Source organism: Triticum aestivum, chromosome 3D (assembly GCF_018294505.1).
Source record: "Triticum aestivum cultivar Chinese Spring chromosome 3D, IWGSC CS RefSeq v2.1, whole genome shotgun sequence".
Classification (NCBI taxonomy): Eukaryota; Viridiplantae; Streptophyta; class Magnoliopsida; order Poales; family Poaceae; genus Triticum; species Triticum aestivum.
Genome location: NC_057802.1, coordinates 2,773,964 through 2,791,289, shown reverse-complemented (window position 1 = coordinate 2,791,289; position 17,326 = coordinate 2,773,964). Strand labels below are relative to the sequence as shown.

Below are 17,326 nucleotides of genomic sequence, written 5' to 3'. Positions count from 1 at the left end.
CGTCTGTTGTGCTATACTACAGGGCCGTGATCACTTCGGGAGGTGATCACGGGCATATGCTATATACTTTATACTGTTACATTACTTATGATACTGTTCGGAGATGGGGGCTGAAGGGGCAGGTGGCTCCATCCCGGTAGAGGTGGGCCTGGGTTCCCGATGGCCCCCGACTGTTACTTTGTGGCGGAGCGATAGGGCAGGTTGAGACCACCTACAAGAGAGGTGGGCCTGGCCCTGGTTGGCGTCCGCGGTTACCTTAAAATAATACGCTTAACGAGATCTTGGTATTTGATCTGAGTCTGGCCACTGGCCTATACGCACTAACCAACTACGCGGGAACAGTTATGGGCACTCGACGTTGTGGTATCAGCCGAAGCCTTCTTGACGTCAGCGATTGAGCAGCGCGCGCTGGATTGGACCGTAAGCCTGCGCTTGTATTAAGGGGGCTAGGTCTGCTTCCGGCCGCCCTCGCAACGTGCATGTGTGCAATGGGCGATGGGCCCAGACCCATGCGCCATAGGATTTAGACTGGCGTGCTGACCTCTCTGTTGTGCCTAGGTAGGGCTGCGACGTGTTGATCTTCCGAGGTCGGGCATGACCCAGGAAAGTGTGTCCGGCCAAAGGGGATCGAGCGTGTTGGGTAATGTGGTGCACCCCTGCAGGGAAGTTTATCTATTCGAATAGCCGTGATCTTCGGTAACAGGACGACTTGGGAGTTGTACCTTGACCTTATGACAACTAGAACCGGATACTTAATAAAACACACCCTTCCAAGTGCCAGATACAACCCGGTGATCGCTCTCTCACAGGTCGACGAGGAGAGGATCGTCGGGTAGGATTATGCTATGCGATGCTACTTGGTGAACTTACCATCTACTCTCTTCTACATGCTGCAAGATGGAGGTGGCCTGAAACGTAGTCTTCGACAGGATTAGCTATCCCCTCTTACTCTGGCATTCTGCAGTTCAGTCCACCGATATGGCCCTTTACACATATACCCATGCATATGTAGTGTAGCTCCTTGCTTGCGAGTACTTTGGATGAGTACTCACGGTTGCTTTTCTCCCTCTTTTCCCCCTTTCCCTTCTACCTGGTTGTCGCAACCAGATGCCGGAGCCTAGGAGCCAGACGCCACCGTCGACGACGACTACTACTACTACACTGAGGGTGCCTACTACTGCGTGCAGTCCGCCAACGACGACCAGGAGTAGTTTAGGAGGATCCCAGGCAGGAGGCCTGTGCCATCTTATGGCAAACTTGTTTAACTTATGTCTGTACTCAGATATTGTTGCTTCCGCTGACTCGTCTATGATCGAGCACTTGTATTCGAGCGCTCGAGGCCCCTGGCTTGTATTATGATGCTTGTATGACTTATTTTATTTTAGAGTTGTGTTGTGATATCTTCCCGTGAGTCCATGATCTTGATCGTACACGTTTGCGTGTATGATTAGTGTACGATTGAATCGGGGGCGTCACAAGTTATCTCCAACAGATTGAAGCAAGTCTTACCGGATATTATCTCACAAGAGCAATCTGCCTTTGTCCCGGGTAGACTTATTACTGATAACATTATCACAACGTATGAATGTCTCCATTTTATGAAGAGAAATAATGCAAATGAAAACATGTATTGTGCACTTAAGCTAGATATGATGAAGGCATATGATAGAGCGGAATGGGATTATCTACAAGCCACAATGTTGAAACTTGGTTTCACGAGAGGATGGGTGGACATTGTGATGAGTATGGTTCGCTCAATCAAATTCTTAGTTTTATTTAGTGGCAAGAAATTACATGAATTCACACTGTCGAGGGGTATTCGACGGGGAGACCCAATTTCTCTATACTTATTCTTGATTGCAGGAGAGGGCCTTTCGTGCCTCCTAAAATCTATTGACAAGTCATCCAACTTGGATGGCGTTCAGGTGGCCCCTTTGGCACCACCAGTCAACCATTTACTATTTGCAGATGACATCCTGCTGTTTTCCAAGGCCAGTGTGGATGCGGCAAACGAGGTTAACCCGTTGTTGCTCAAGTACTGTTAAGCTTCTGGACAGCGGATAAATAATGATAAATCATGAATTTTGTTCAGTAAGGATTGCTCTAAAAGTGTAAGGCTGGAAGTCAAGAATCAGTTGCAAGTTCCAAACGAGTCTTTGAGTGCAAAGTACTTAGGCTTGCCATCAGATGTGGGTTCATCAAAGAATGGCTCCTTCAAGTACCTGAAGGATTACTTGTGGAGCAAAGCGTAGGGATGGATTGAACAGTCAATGTCGACAGCAGGGAAGGAGGTCTTAGTAAAGTCAGTCGCTCAGGCAGTACATGTGTTCTCTACGTTATGTTTTAAACTCCCAAGAGGATTGTGTGAACACCTGAACAGGTTGATTCGAAAATTATGGTGGGGAAGCAAAGATGGGCACAGAAAACCCCGTTGGGTGACCCAACCAAAGAGCATGGGAGGTATGGGCTTTAAAGACTTCGAGCTATTTAATTTGGCCTTATTAGCCAAGCAGGCGTGGCCTATGTTACAAAACCCAAATAGCTGAAGTGCGAGAATATTAAAGGGGGTTTACTTTCCAAATGGGAGTATTTTGAGTGCTGACCTTGGGAGCCACCCAAGCCAAATATGTCGTGCCATCATAGAGGGTAGGGACATTATGAAGCTAGGCCTGATTCGGCGAATTGGTAATGGAACAATGACGAATATTTGGAGAGATAACTGGATTCCCAGGGACGTCATGATGACGCCTTATGGTAGACGTAACAAGACTACTACTGAACTAGTATAGATCAAAGTTACCTATCGCTCTGCATTCTGCATTTACATTTTTTAGTGTTTTTAAGTTATTGTTTAGTTTTTATGATATATAAGTTTCCAATATAAAATACAATAATTATCAATACACAATTATTTTCTATTTAAATATTTATTCTATTTTCATTATTGTGTAGTTTAATGAGCTAAACATGCATTCAGCAAGAAAAATAAAATAATGAGGTAAACATGAACTTTTTCTAAAATTTCTGTGGATTTAAACAGTACAAGGTATATTATAAAATATTGTGTAATTTTTTGGTATCAGCATTCAGGACCACAAGCACGCACAATTATTGTGTATCTTCATGTATTTTTAAAATACATAATTATTAAAAAAATCAAAAACATTGTATTTTCAAAACTATGTTGAACATTTTTTTTTCAGATGCACTAACACTTTCTATAAGTTTACAGTAGTTGTAATATTTTGTTACATTTTTTTCAACCAAAAAATAATATAAAAATAAACATGAAATTAAAAATAAATAAAAAGAAATATTGTGCACGCCCGTATTAAAATAAAAATAAGCGAAATGCTTGAAGAGATAAACAGAGCTCGATATAGGACTTCTTGCTTGTCTTAATTAGTACCAGAGGTTGGATTTTTTTCGTCACCTTGGGCGGGATGTGCACCACCGACGGGGAGGTCCGGGTGTTTTATTTTACTCTTTTTTTCCTATACTGACCTTTGGGGGTCATATTTTAATTTGTGCTGCTTTCTTACATAATCAAATTAAACGAGGTGGTTTCTGCAAAAAAACATCATACGCACACCCAGCGCTCGCTCACTGCCAGACACTAACATGTGGGCCAACATCGTGCTGGCATGCCATGCAGGCAGGCCATACACCCGGGTACGTATGGAGGCACCGTATTTTCACCGTAAAACAAGTTATGACATCATTTTTGTGTATTTTGCAAGTTTTGGGTACCAAATTGAGCGGTCCGAACAAGTTAAAGCACTCGTGGTATATTTAACTCTCTTTTTTTTTTCTTGTGAGACGATTAGGAGTCTGTTCTGAGAACAAGTCACGAGTGAAAGAAGGATGCACACAAAGCGAGTGCGGCAGTGGGTCGGTTAATTCAGTTGATCGATCCGGCACGTACGTACACTCCCGTAGCATCAGTTCCTCCTCCGCATGCCAAGAGCGTGCGCGGGCTGCTCTGTTCCAACGCAACCAATTTGCCCATCACACACGGTGGGTGGTCGACACGAGACGACTATATTGGCGGATCAATGGCGTGAGGAGCAATCGCAGATGAACACTCGAGAGAATGAACAGTGCAAGCTAGCTCGCTCTTGGTCCACTGTAACCCACAATGGATCTTGGCAAGACGAACACGGTGGTCGGCGACGGCGCGGCGAATGGGCAGGACCTAGAGCAGGCTCGCCGCGGCCAGGAGCTTCCCCCGGCTGCAGGCCATGCCACCAAGGGCCTCGCCGTCGGCCACCTCATCCGAGAGGTACTACACATGCATGCTCTGCGTTCACGCCATGCAGAGGGACGAGCACATCGAGACCATCAATTAATTTGCATCATTTTCTGAGCATAATCTTAGAGTGTCATCAGTTGATTAGCGAACTGATGATCTTGTTAATATTAAGCTGTTGCTCGAGGGCGTGGCGACGTTCCTGGTGGTGTTCTGGTCGTGCGTGGCGGCGCTGATGCAGGAGATGCACCACGGCCTGACCTTCCCGACGGTCTGCCTTGTCGTCGCCCTCACCGTCGCCTTCGTGCTCGGATGGATGGGCCCCGCGCACCTCAACCCCGCCGTCACCTTCACCTTCGCCGCCTTCCGCTACTTCCCCTGGCGCAAGCTGCCGCTCTACGTCGCCACGCAGATCGGCGCCTCCGTGCTCGCCTGCCTCTCCGTCAACGCCATCATGACGCCGCACGACGACAACTTCTACGGCACCGCGCCCAGGCCCCCCGGGGCCGGCGCCCGGCTCCCGTTCCTCCTCGAGCTCCTCGCCTCCGCCGTGCTCATGATCGTCATCTCCACCGTCGCCACAAGCAACGCCGTAAGTACACGCAAGGATTTATTTTATTGCATGCGGGCGGGAGACGAAACTTTGGGCCGGAAACGAACGACACGTACCTGATCGACCGCTTCCATTGATGATTGGCTTGCATGCAGAGCAAGGCGGTGGTAGGGATCTCCATCGGTACGGCGGTCGGGACGCTCGGGCTGGTCATCGGGCCCGTGTCCGGAGGCTCGATGAACCCGGCGAGGAGCCTGGGCCCGGCCATCGTCTTCGGCCGCTACACCTCCATCTGGATCTACGTCGTCGCGCCCGTCGCCGGCATGCTGCTCGGCGCGCTCTTCAACAAGGCCGTCCGGCAGTCCGACGCGATCGTGGGCTTCCTCTGCGGCGGCAGGGGCGCGTCCAGCAGGGTGGTCATCGTCGGTCGCTCCGTCACAGGAGCGCCTGGAACGAACTAGCCAGCTAGCCGTTTTGGAAGTGGCATCAGTTGCTGTAGTCCACTTGTAAGAGCATGGAGATGATGTAAATCACCAAAAAACACTAAATGTATAACTTTACTACATCATCAAAAAACACATAACTCCAACAAATAATGTAGAATCGATAATCTAAAATTAGTGCTCCACCAGATGATGTAAAAACGGCCAACGGTCACGCGGCAGCAATGCTACAGCCGCACACTTCAGCCACACAATTTCAAATAAAAATTATCTCAAATTAAAATACAAAATTTCATTGGTCCACAATATCAAATTATTACATAATGCATCAGCTCGGAGGCACTCTTTGCCCTCGACAAGATCCATAAGGCGCGTACCAACATCCTTTATAGGAGTAATGCTATGCATTCAAAGTACACACTAGTTACTATTAACTCCGTCTGGATTTATTAGTTCTCATCGTATTTTGACTAGCAAACAAAATATTAACGCATGTCATAAAAATTGTATTGTTGGATTTGTATTTGAATGTAGTTTCCAATGACGTTATTTTTGGACCCTCATTAGTGCCGAATGTCAGATACGAGCACATGGCAACTTCGAACGTTTTCGATGGCAAGTGTAGTTACGCGAGGAAGCAACTTTAGTTGGCAAGCATGACACCTTTCGTGCTTCAGTTTATTTTTGACAGAAACTTGCCTTGTGCCATTGGAATTTGCCATCCTTGCATGACTGAAATTGCCATCAAAAAACGTCAGGGTCGGAGTGTCACGCACCTGACGTGTGACACTTATCATTTGAGTTATTTTTTCCTACGTACAGCTCATACTATTTTGTTAGTTAAAATTATGATCAAAATACGAGAAGGATTAGTAAAGCAGAATGGAGGTAGTAGCACATAAGCACAGTGCCAGCCCACCATGGCCTAGGGCCGGCCCTGATGTAGACATGCCTATGTACATCTACGTTGTACCTTTGTGTTTCTAATCTAAAGGAAAGAAAAAGACGAAAGCAATGGGACATATGCGGAGATGGAGACGGAGACCGTTGATTAGAATGAGCAAGGAATTGCCGGGCCAGAGTCAAACAACACTCCGGCGTCTTTTACTACCATGGAATGAGTAAGGAATGACGGGATGTGTCCTACATTTTACCATGGAGCAAAGGAGAAAGGGACTGCTGCACTTTGCTGTAGCATGGAAACCAAAACCGGCAAGTATGACACCTTTCGTGCTTCAGTATATTTTTGACAAAAACTTGCCTTGTGCCACTGCAATTTGCCATCCTTGTGTGATTGGAGTTGCCATAAAAAAACATCAGGGCCGGAGTGCCCCGCACCTGACATCTGACACTTATCATTTGAATTATTTTTTCCTACGTATAACTCATACTATTTTTTCCATCAGTATATTATGATCAAAATGTGAGAAAGACTAGTAAACTAGGACCGAGGTAATAGCACCTAAGCACAGTGCCAGCCCGCCATGGGCTAGGGCCTGCCCTGATGTAGACATGCCTATGTACATCTACGTTGTACCTTTGTGTTTCTAAAGGAAAGAAAAAGACGAAGGCAATGGGACATATCACATCTACAGAGACGGAGACCGATGATTAGAATGAGCAAGGAATTGCCGGAGGCAGAGCCAAACAGCACTCCGGCGTCTTTCACCATGGAATGAGTAAAGAATGACGGGGATGTGTCCGATTTCGGGGTTGCTACATTTTACCATGGAACAAAGGAGAAAGGGACTGCTGCACTTTGCTGTAGCGTGGAAACCAAAACCGGCAAGAGCATCAGCATCTCAACCAAAAGAAAAAGCAGAAACAAAAAAGCAGCAGCATACATGCACACGTCGCTTCATGCATGCTTTAGCAAAGAGAAAACATGGCTTGGCTTGCAACCACAAGCAAAGGACCCTCTATTTAGCCACTAGTCATTCGTGCACTCTTTAGTTACAAAATAGGAGGAGCCAATCTGTTCTACCCCTTCTAGACCGGCTCTCGCATTCCTTCGGTCAAGAAGTTCTTCGCTTCTGTTTTGTCAAGCTAGCTGCTCTTGTCTGCTATCAAGGTCAAACTTGTGCCACATTAAACCTTCGCACCTCATTGTCGTTAACAAACGTAACATGCTGTTGTTGTGTGTGCAGGCGCTGCGGCAAGAGAGATCTTGGACTGATGGGTTAGACTGATCGGATCTGCGGCGGCTTTCCTCTCCTGTTCTTTGACAGAGGAATTAATGTATTCATCATGAGTCCTCATCAGTTTAGGATTGGTTAAATTTTCTGCTGGTTTTCTCTCTTGCATTGGGCTTCGATGGACGAGGAATCCAGTCCCCCTGAAAATGAGCTGGTAATTCTCTTGTGCATTTTATACGTTCACAAAGTAGTACGTAGTACATGCATGCAGTGGCGTTCTCACTGAAATTGTATGGGACATTCTTGGTTATGAGATAGCGAAAATGGCCATGGCACGCTAACACACAACTATATATATTTGTAGGCATGTCAAATCTCTCTGCTAAAGGACTAGATACGTGTGGCGATGCTCTCGCTTTGTCGTTTCGCTCGGTAGGAAAGAGGGCCCCAGAATGCACTTCCTTCGGAAGGGTGGTTCTTTTTGTTCTGTTTAAGATGAAATTAAGTGTCAACATGAAATCAAAATAAAGATGAGCCTAGCTATTATCATAGAACTGCACAAGGAGTGAAAAAGGTGTGGAGTCAAGCAATGTATCAGTCAAGTCCTAGTGTTTTTTAAACGGAGGCAAAAGATTAATTAACAGAAAACCAGGCAAAACTGTCACAAAATCCGAACATAGGAAAACCCTGGAATAGGAGAATATAAGCTTGAGTGGCCAATGAATAATTTCTGAAATTGGTATGGCTATATAGCAATATTGTGTACTACAACACGTAAAAAAATCAACAATACGAAGTGCCATATTAGTCTTTATGTCTGAAGTCTGAAAACTATTCTTAGATTCCCATCAAGGCAGATTGATTTACAGCTCTAAATCCAGATGCAGCAGCTCAAACCGTGAACTCACAATCAAGTTTGCATCCTAGGTTTTAGGAATATCATAAGAAGCCAGCAATTAAAGGTGATTGCCACATACATCATCTGGATATTAAAAAAAAGCCCAAATCCAAGAAGAAAATGTATTCAAAGTCGAAATCCAAAAATCAATGGAATTACACCGCGCGCTTCTGTCAAAACATTGAACTAGCAAGACATCAAAAGAAAGATTTTATCGACCATGAAGAACACTCAAATGCCGAAACGAACAGGTCGGGTAAATTCCACTAAAGTTAAAAAAAGAGCGGCCCTACTCACGATGGCCAAATTCTCCTTATCTTTAGCAATATTTATTAAAAATATATTATATTGTATGAGAATACATGCAAGAGGAACACCCTTATCATTTGAGCGAAGTGTAGGCAGAAAAAATGAATATGGAATGAGGATAAAGAGACCCATCTATCTACAAATTCTATTTACCAATTTCTAGATCAAATACTTGATGCACCATTTACCACTACAAACAATTTGTTTTTCTCTTTATTTCTTCCCCTAAAAGAAAGCAAGATTTGAACTTCCAAGACATCAAATCCCCTCCCCATTGGTCCTAAAACAAAGAAAGATAGGTATCTATTACAAAAAAGATAAGTCTATATAGATTAGGGTATGTACCACTAATCAATCTTTCAATTGAACGTAAATGTTCAATGTCAGACTCTTTATCCTTGGACCACATTTGAGGCACGTAAGCATATGACAATACTCTACAATAGCAACCACTGAAATCACCTTTCCCACCACCTATGCTGGCGGAGGAAGCTCCTCCGAATATTGCAGAGCCAAGAACGCATAGATGGTGACATCTGTAAACTTAGTATATTATAAGCTAGCACATTATAGAAAGGCCTATCAAAATTTATGAATCAATGACACGATATTATGAAAACCTCTAAGAAAACACTCACAAACTAATTCCTCGTATTAATGAACTAATTCGACCAACTTCCATGCTTCCACTCCCACATCACTTCCATGTGGTAGAGAAAATGTTGAAAAGCTCATGTAAATGCGCAATAACAAAACATTCAATGCCGAAAGATTTTCTTGTCTTCCACCGGCTCAATAAGAAAGATCAATACAAAGATTAATGCAAGCACTACAATAACTTTTTTCTGACATGTCCACAACTACATATATATCACTATTCACTGACACGAGACAACTACAAAGTAGGGAAAAACACAATATTGAGATGGTAACAATATAGATGTATCAGCGAAGTTTACAAGCCTATCTATAAGTATAAATGGAGAATGTGGTATCAAGCATAATGTCCCTAAGCTCGACACTAGGAACCATATAATTTGAATTTATTCAATCCAAGACTTATGTGCTATTTAAGTTTCATCAGCCAGACCAACACAATAACTTTCAGAAAAAGCTCGTCTTAACTTTTGACACTGAAGGACTCCCTCCATTCACAAACATAAGGACTACATAAGGACTTAAATGAGTGAACAAACACACTAAAACGCCTCTATATACATCTCATTCACAAAAGAAGTTAGAACATCTAATATTTGTGAACAGAGGAAGTACATAAGAGTTACAAATAATTGCCCGGTCTGTAGGTTGGCGAAATTAGCAGCTTTAGTGCCTTGTGGGTATTGGGTAGCTTTCCTAGGGACTTATCCCACTATCTGACCTGAACTACAGTGAGAACATTCTCCAAGATTCTGGAACAAAGCATCTATAAATGAAAAACAATGGAGTGGCAGCGAATAAAGGAACCCGGAGAGGTACTATATACTGAACAGGGCATATATAACTGAACAATACATGTAGATGGTGTTGGAGCTGCATCTCGCAGCATACTCCTCCGTGCCTACATTTGGAATTCAATCCTGCCATACAACTCATGCCACTACTTATGTCTATTAACTGCATGCATTAACCACTAACTACCTATCCTCGTCCAAAGCCACGCAATGCCTCCTGGAACCTCTCCATGATCCATTTGACTCGACTCCTAATTAACAGCTTATTGACTTAGAAAACTGCATGCGGCTAATTAACCATACGTGCATGCATGCGACTGCTCGCCCATGCACTTCCTCCATTTCTAAAGAACTTGGCAAAACACACGCCCACTAACACAAATCCTAATAAAGACTTAATACACTATGTGAATCCGCCATTTTACCTTGTACCGGAGTGTTTGCCGAGTGTTAATTCACGAGTACTCAACAAACATAGCCTTTGCCGAGTTCTTCGGAAAGTACACTTGGCAAACATCTAACAGTAGGTAAACTCAAGGTTTGCCCAGTGTTGCACTCGGCAAAAAAGAAAAAGAACATAGAGAAAAAAGAGCAAAGGCGCATCTTTGTGCATTGTCTAAAGAAACACTCGGCAAAGATTTTTTTCCATTTTTCTTTTCTTTCACTTTCTCTTATTTCTTTCCTTTTGTATATTCGTTATTTTATTTCTATCCTTTTTATTTTTATTACTTTATTTTGTTTTAGTTTCCTGTTTTTTTTCTTTTATTGTCTTTCTATTTATTTTCGTTTGTGTAACACGAAAAAGTTGATAAAAATAGGTTGGAAAATAATACTTGTGTTAATGAGTCTATATATATAGACCTTATTCAAGAAAATAAAAGGAATTACGAACATCGCGGTTCCCGTAGCCGTCCCCAGAAATGGAGCTTACTGGTTTTAAATTTCTAGAAAATGCAAATGAAGTCTAAAACAGAGACCCGTATATGTCCTCTTCTCTGTCCGGACGGCACTGTCCAGACCACTTTTGCAATCCAACGACAAATCACCACGTATCCACGCCCCCCCCCCCCCCCCCCCCCCCTCTCTCTCTTCTCTGTCCTTAAAAAAGAAAGCACAGACCGTGGTGCCACCACGAGGGCATCCGCCATGGTGGCCGACGAGCCCTCCATCCCCGTCGCCGCCTCCTCCTACCTCTCCTCCCCATGGCCGCCGACGAGTTCTCCATCCCCGTCGCCGCCGATGAGCCCTCCATGCCCGTCGCCGCGGAAGATGTTGAGCGCTGCCGCACGGTTGGTGCGGGCGTCCTCAGTGCCGTCGTAGTGCTGGTGGATGACGCGGATGAGGGAGAGGAAGACGCACGCCGACACCGAGAGTAGCTGCATCCAGGAAAGCTCGCGTAACTTCGTCACCGCGCGCGCGTGGACGCGCCGGACGCAGCTGTCGTTGTGGTCGCGCACCCGCGACCACGCGACCACGCTTGTCGTGGCCGCGCCAGATGCCGCTTCTGTTGTGGCCGTGTGCCCGCGCTCACGCTCGTCGTCGCCGCACCCGAGCTTGCGTGCCGTTGTGGCCGCGCATGACGACGCTGCCATTGTGGCCGCGCGCCCGTGGTCAGGCTCGTCGTCACCGCGCCCGAGCTTGTGTGCCGTCGTGGCCGCGCCCGACGCCCCTGTCGTCGTGGTCGCGCGCCCGAGCTCGCCTGCCTCCGTTACCGTGTGCGCATGGCCGCGCCACTGCCATTGTGGCCGCGCCCGTCGTCACCGTGCGCGTGGCTGCGTCCGAGCTCGCGTGTCGTCGTCGCCGCTTCCCGAGCTCGCATGCCATCGTCACCGCGTGCCCGTGGCTGCACTCGACGCCCCTACCGTCGTGGTTGCGCGCCCGAGCTCGCCGGGCTCTATCGCCGCGCCCACCCGACCCAAAAGCTGGTCGCGCCGCGTCGCGCCACTTTCTCAGCTGGCCAGGCAGTGCAGGCTCATGCCGCAACCACGAGCTTGCCGAACCGTGCCAGCATTTCCAGTGTCCTGACCAAGTCGCCACGCCGCACACCAACCGATTCGATAAAATGTCCGAGGAAACAGAGATGGATGTTTGCATCTAGCGTTGAATTGCACGCTTCTGTATCAGTGTCCGGACCTCTGTCCGGACGTAAAAATGGACATTTGCAGTACAAATATACAGGTTAGCGTTGAAGATGCCCTAAGGTAGGGCACGAATAGGACTTACACTACGGGCATGAGTAGGTAGTCCTCCTTATTTGCATTTCATGTGGTCATGCAGATTCGTCATTTCGGTTGAGAGGTCTTTGTACACATCGTAATATGGCGTGATCAGGGATATGAATATCCCACCATTTAGGACCCTTTTCTCCCTTGTCTGATTGGGGAGTTTCTTCGTACGCCAAGGATTTCTTCATCGCCCACGTCTCACCCGGTTTATCGTTGATACCGGTGCTGGAAAATTATGTGTCCCGTCGCCCCAGTACCGACACCCGCCACATAGCCAGTAGCCGGCTTCATCATCTTCTCGAGAGCCTTATGAATGCCTTGTTAATAGGTTCTTCCCACCATTTGGCAGACTCCTGCCTTTGCTTTATCTGCAATAATACCGTGAACCATTTAGAAACAAACTTACTTCAAAAAATCTACTTAATTAGATCAAATAAAATAAAGTGGGTTGATTACCTGCTACATGTGTTAGAAATTAATATGTGATTTTGTCATTTTTCTGTAGCTCGCATAAAAACGTATTTCATCATGGAACTTCACAGAGAAGTAGGATACATCCATATGTATATGTGTAATTGTTTTCAGAATTTTTTGAAACTTAAATATTTGAATTTCCATTGGGCATTTCCGGTGACTAGGTCGTGCAGCCAAGCTATCTCAAGGACTACCTAAACGCAGAGCACGCAGCGCACACATTAGACCGTGCCCTCGTACGGCTACAAAGCTAACTGAACAAAACGAACAAGGAGAAACTAAATAAAGATAGTTCTCAAGAAGCAAAACATTCAGCCCTTGATCCGGTGGACCAGCATTAACTAAACAAATACTCCCTCCGTTCATTTTTATAAGACGTTTTAGACATTTAAGACAGCACCTAAAACAATTCAACTTCAACTGTCTTAAACGACTTACAAAAATGAACAGAGGGAGTAATAATCATTAGATTTTCACAACTGTACCAAAACAGTACTAATTATTGTGATTCAAATGAGTGCTCAAACATCAATTTCTTTGTACAGATATGCACTAATGGTAGTATACATTATATTAGTGGTGCAGCTAGCAAAGGTGTTCTAACTTATTAACATGTCTTAACAGCCCATTTGGTCAAAGGATGTTAATGGCGCCAGAGAGGAAATATTTCAGTTTCTTCGATTCGAGAACAACTTGAAGGTCATCTATATTGATGGTTGGGATGGATTCGGGGCGTCCGCCATTCTTAGATCCATAGCAGAAGTGCTCCCATCTAGGAGAACCACTGCAGAACTATGCTTTGATAGAATAATTTATGTAGATTGCTCTGAGTGGAAAAATAGAAGAGCAGTGCAGAGGACAATTGCAGAGGAACTGCAACTTGACCACTCAGTGATGGCCATTCTAGATGAGCAGGATGAAGAGGATGATTTTAACAAAGTTGATGAAAGCTCAAGGAATGAGATACACAATGTCGGGAAAGTGATTAATCAAACCCTGAGGGGCACCAAGTTGATGATGATTTTTCTTAATGGAAGTGATGAAGAGGTTGACGTAAGCACCTTTGGCATTCCTCTTGCAATATTTGACAACAATATAATAATATGGACCTTTAGCAGAAGGAATCACGTCCGTTCAAAGGATGCACTAAGATATACTCATGCTTTCTCTCTTTTCTATCATTCTATCAAAGAATTTTCATGGCGGGAGTTTCTTCGACTGTTGTCTCAACAAGCTATTGCCATAGTTGCTCGCAATCCATTTGTGCCAGAGATCGACCCAACAATGGTAGCAGATTGTTGTCTCTATGAGTTATTCCTGCATTATAATTTCCACACTGTCACTGAGTTTAATTGGGTTGGTCATGCTTCCAACTTTTGGATATGTGATGCGATCATACAAGGGGACAGGGCAATGGATATTAGTAATCTGTTGCATAGAGAGATAAATTGGGTGTGTGATTCCTCTTTGCCTGATGGTGTGCTTGAAGAGTTCATGCGAGATTTCGTGACTCCTTTTTGGCTAGTTACAGATGACTATGCCTATGAAGAAGGTCCATACCGTTGGATATCAATCACATCAAGCAAAATGGATTTGCAAACTATATTGATGCGCAAAGAACAAAGCAATATGGAAATACAGGGCTTGCGAAATATACCTGTAGAGACATCATCTTTCTTCTTGGCATTTGAAAGTTCTAGTCAACAACGATGTTTACCAGATGGCTTGTTTGAATGTGCCAACAAGCTTGGTGTGCTAATTCTCAGTTGCTGTGCCTTCGATTTTGCATCACCCCCTTTCCAGAAGTGTCAGAGCCTAAGATTTCTTGGATTGAACCATTGTACAAATAGTAAATCAGGTGAAGGAGAGGATAATGCAGAGTGGACATACTTATGTAACGTATCGGTGTTGGACCTACGTTACACAGAATGGAATGAAATCTTATGTGAAGAAAAGATGGATCTCATGACTAACATCACAGAGCTAAATATAGAGGGAGTCTGGAGTGAGCAGTGCGTTGGTAACCTACAAGGTCGACTACCTAACCTCCAGAGGCTACGGATAACCAAACCAATATATAAGGGGAAGCCAGCAGAGGATTTTGATAACTCTTTTGTAGATAAGACAAGTATGAAAATACTCGACTTGTCAGGGAACAGTGACATGGAAATTCTTCCAGCAAGCATATCGAAGGCAAGTAGCCTTCAGTTGCTTGTACTTGATGGTTGCAATGGACTGGAAAGCGTTGGCGGGCTTCCTTCCTCCCTTGAATCCTTTAGCTTTAATGGACATGGGCCAGCTTCTCAATGGACACAAACTGTTGCGCTACCTCCGGAACAATTCCGCCCGTCCACAATTGAAGACTCTAACATGGATATTAGAGTGTCTGAGATCTCCTTAGCAGGCTGCACACAGTTGAAGAACCTGTTTTTGTGTTGGTTACCCAACCTTGTGGAATTGGACCTCTCTGGAATTGCAATCAAGATATTTGACTTGAATACTATGGTGGTGCAAGTCCCGAAGCTCAAGAGAGTATTTCTAATAGGATGCACGCGACTTCGTGCAATAATTCCGTTGTTGCACGAGAGTGGCTCTGAGATAAAAAAAGAATTGGAGTTATTGTGCATAGACACCCGAGTTGGAACAGTGTGTTCTCGGCCATCCATCAACTGGACCAAATCCTTCAAGTTCGAATTGCATGTTGTTGCCGCGGATGCGAGGCTTACTCGCTCTGTGAAGGGTCTCTTGTTGCCTTATGTACAAAAAGGCATAATGAAGGATGTTTCTTGTAATATCCATGTCACCTCCTCAGCTGTGCACACTGAAGTTGTTCAATTTGAAGCAACCAGCCCAAGTGATCAAGAGAGTTTGCAACAGCTTATTCCAGCAGGCCCGTATAGTGATGTCCTTGGCATGGTTGGCAATCCCCCAATGCAGGATTTCCCGCAAGCTCCGACGACTACAAAGCGGGACCATCATATAGAGATTGCTAAAGGGAGCAGCTATGTGGAGAGCGAACTGCTAGGAGATCTAGGTTATTTGGTGGGAACTAGTGCTGAATCACTGCATGTACACGACGTATCGATACGTGCAATTGCTCTTTATGAGTTTTATCAGTTAAACCTTAGGTGGTGCTGCGTGGAGAGGTGCCCAGAGTTGGATGTCGTCTTCCCTTCGGTATCGACTGGATTTAATGTACTGCAGACCTTCTGGGCGTCGGATCTCCTAACAGCCCGCTGGATTTGGGGTAAAGCTTCATACAAGGGTTTCTTTTCCCACACCACCAATACCTTTCCAAATTTACAGCACCTCCACCTGCGCTCCTGCCCTCGTCTCCAGTTTGTGCTCCCGCTGTACGGCTTGTCCTTCCCCAGCTTGAAGACCCTCCACTTCATCCACTGTGGCGACCTCGTGCACGTCTTCGAGCTAAACATGGATTACCCAGAGGAAGTAACCACCCTCAGTGTAAGATTTCCAAAGCTGACCACCATCCACCTGCACGACCTCCCGAAGCTGCAGCAGATATGTGAGATCAAGATGGTGGCGCCCGCACTCGAGAGTATCAAGATCAGGGGGTGCTGGAACCTGCGCCGGCTTCCATCCGTGGGCGCCCGTGGCCAAGGCGAGAAGAAGCCGGCGGTTGAGATCGAGAAGGACGTGTGGGACGCTCTTGAGTGGGACGACGACCACCGCCCCGACCACTTCGGAACGCCGGTCCACTCGCGCTACTACAAGGAGAAGCTGCCCAGGGTCTCCGTTCTGAGGTACGCTATGTGCATATTACAACTGAGTCCATCTTTGTACAATTGTACTAGTTCCTGGTTGCATTCAGTTACTCACCATTTTGTTTCGCCGTCTCCCACATCGCCTAGGTGAACTCCGCGCTGATGTGTCAGTTTCTTCCGTCGCTACATCAAAACGATGGATGGGTGCTCCTGCTTCTGCTGCTGGATCGAGTGCTTGCTTTGCTTGTGTGCTTTGCTTGGATTCATATTGTGTGGCGTTGTTGCCAATGCCTGACGTTGGAGCTTATGGTGGCTCTCACCTTGTGTTATTCTGTATTGTGGCTTTCAAATAAGAGACGGATAGGTCGGTGCCTGCATACACTGACCTAACCGATGTGCGCGCCTGTGTGCGGTTTGCGACTGCAGCGGCTATGTGTGTGCATCCGCCAGACTGCATTTGTGTGTGTAGCTTTAATGAGTGCTGCTTGCCTATGTAGCTCTACATGGCTAGCTGCTTGTGAGTGTGACTATGCATTTGAGAGTGTTTGCCATGTATTATTATCTGAACTTCTGAACCAAAAAGCGGCTCAGCTGGTTGTGTGTGCGCTTGTGCGTGCATTGACCTGCTAGCTGCTTGTGTATCTGTTTGCTATACTTATGAAATTTTTTGAAAAAGCAGCAGCTATCTGTGCTGGTTGTTGCAATCGCCTGGCTCTCTGTGTGAATAATTGGCCCATCTGTGAAATCTGTGCAAGTCAAGCATCCGAGTTATGGCTAATTTTTATTTATTTCTGAGAATTGAAATAGTGGTTTAAAGTATCGCACCGACACTACTGCAGATTATAGTGCTCATGTGTTTCAATG

General features: G+C 45.4%; 3 protein-coding genes across 3 annotated transcripts; 2 read left to right on the top strand and 1 right to left on the bottom strand.

Moving 5' to 3' along the window:
• The first annotated feature begins 4,047 nt into the window (after nucleotides 1-4,047).
• Nucleotides 4,048-5,367, top strand: LOC123073592 (aquaporin NIP4-1). Its single transcript, XM_044496672.1, has 3 exons — nucleotides 4,048-4,282; nucleotides 4,425-4,841; nucleotides 4,958-5,367. The coding sequence occupies exons 1-3, from the start codon at nucleotides 4,139-4,141 to the stop codon at nucleotides 5,261-5,263; spliced, it is 867 nt and encodes a 288-aa protein (XP_044352607.1). The 5' UTR covers nucleotides 4,048-4,138; the 3' UTR covers nucleotides 5,264-5,367.
• A 1,841-nt stretch (nucleotides 5,368-7,208) lies between these two features.
• On the top strand, nucleotides 7,209-17,165 carry LOC123076746 (uncharacterized). The gene is made up of 4 exons (XM_044498860.1): nucleotides 7,209-7,316; nucleotides 7,393-7,594; nucleotides 13,362-16,501; nucleotides 16,610-17,165. Exons 2-4 carry the CDS (start codon nucleotides 7,559-7,561, stop codon nucleotides 16,611-16,613), a joined length of 3,180 nt encoding a protein of 1,059 aa, XP_044354795.1. The 5' UTR covers nucleotides 7,209-7,316; nucleotides 7,393-7,558; the 3' UTR covers nucleotides 16,614-17,165.
• LOC123076747 (uncharacterized) lies at nucleotides 11,197-14,599 on the bottom strand. Its single transcript, XM_044498862.1, has 2 exons — nucleotides 14,395-14,599; nucleotides 11,197-12,631 (listed from the first exon to the last, which is right to left on the bottom strand). The coding sequence occupies exon 2, from the start codon at nucleotides 11,628-11,630 to the stop codon at nucleotides 11,226-11,228; it is 405 nt and encodes a 134-aa protein (XP_044354797.1). The 5' UTR covers nucleotides 11,631-12,631; nucleotides 14,395-14,599; the 3' UTR covers nucleotides 11,197-11,225.
• Nucleotides 17,166-17,326: the final 161 nt, after the last annotated feature.

Excerpts from the sequence above, each read along its gene's own strand:
- LOC123073592 (XM_044496672.1), top strand. The coding sequence starts at position 4,139 with ATGGATCTTGGCAAGACGAACACGGTGGTCGGCGACGGCGCGGCGAAT. Across the intron at positions 4,283-4,424 it reads TCGGCCACCTCATCCGAGAG|CTGTTGCTCGAGGGCGTGGC; the intron begins GTACTACACATG and ends GTTAATATTAAG. Across the intron at positions 4,842-4,957 it reads CCGTCGCCACAAGCAACGCC|AGCAAGGCGGTGGTAGGGAT; the intron begins GTAAGTACACGC and ends GCTTGCATGCAG.
- LOC123076746 (XM_044498860.1), top strand. The coding sequence starts at position 7,559 with ATGGACGAGGAATCCAGTCCCCCTGAAAATGAGCTG. Across the intron at positions 7,595-13,361 it reads GTCCCCCTGAAAATGAGCTG|CCCATTTGGTCAAAGGATGT; the intron begins GTAATTCTCTTG and ends ATGTCTTAACAG.
- LOC123076747 (XM_044498862.1), bottom strand. The coding sequence starts at position 11,630 with ATGGCAGCGTCGTCATGCGCGGCCACAACGGCACGCAAGCTCGGGTGC.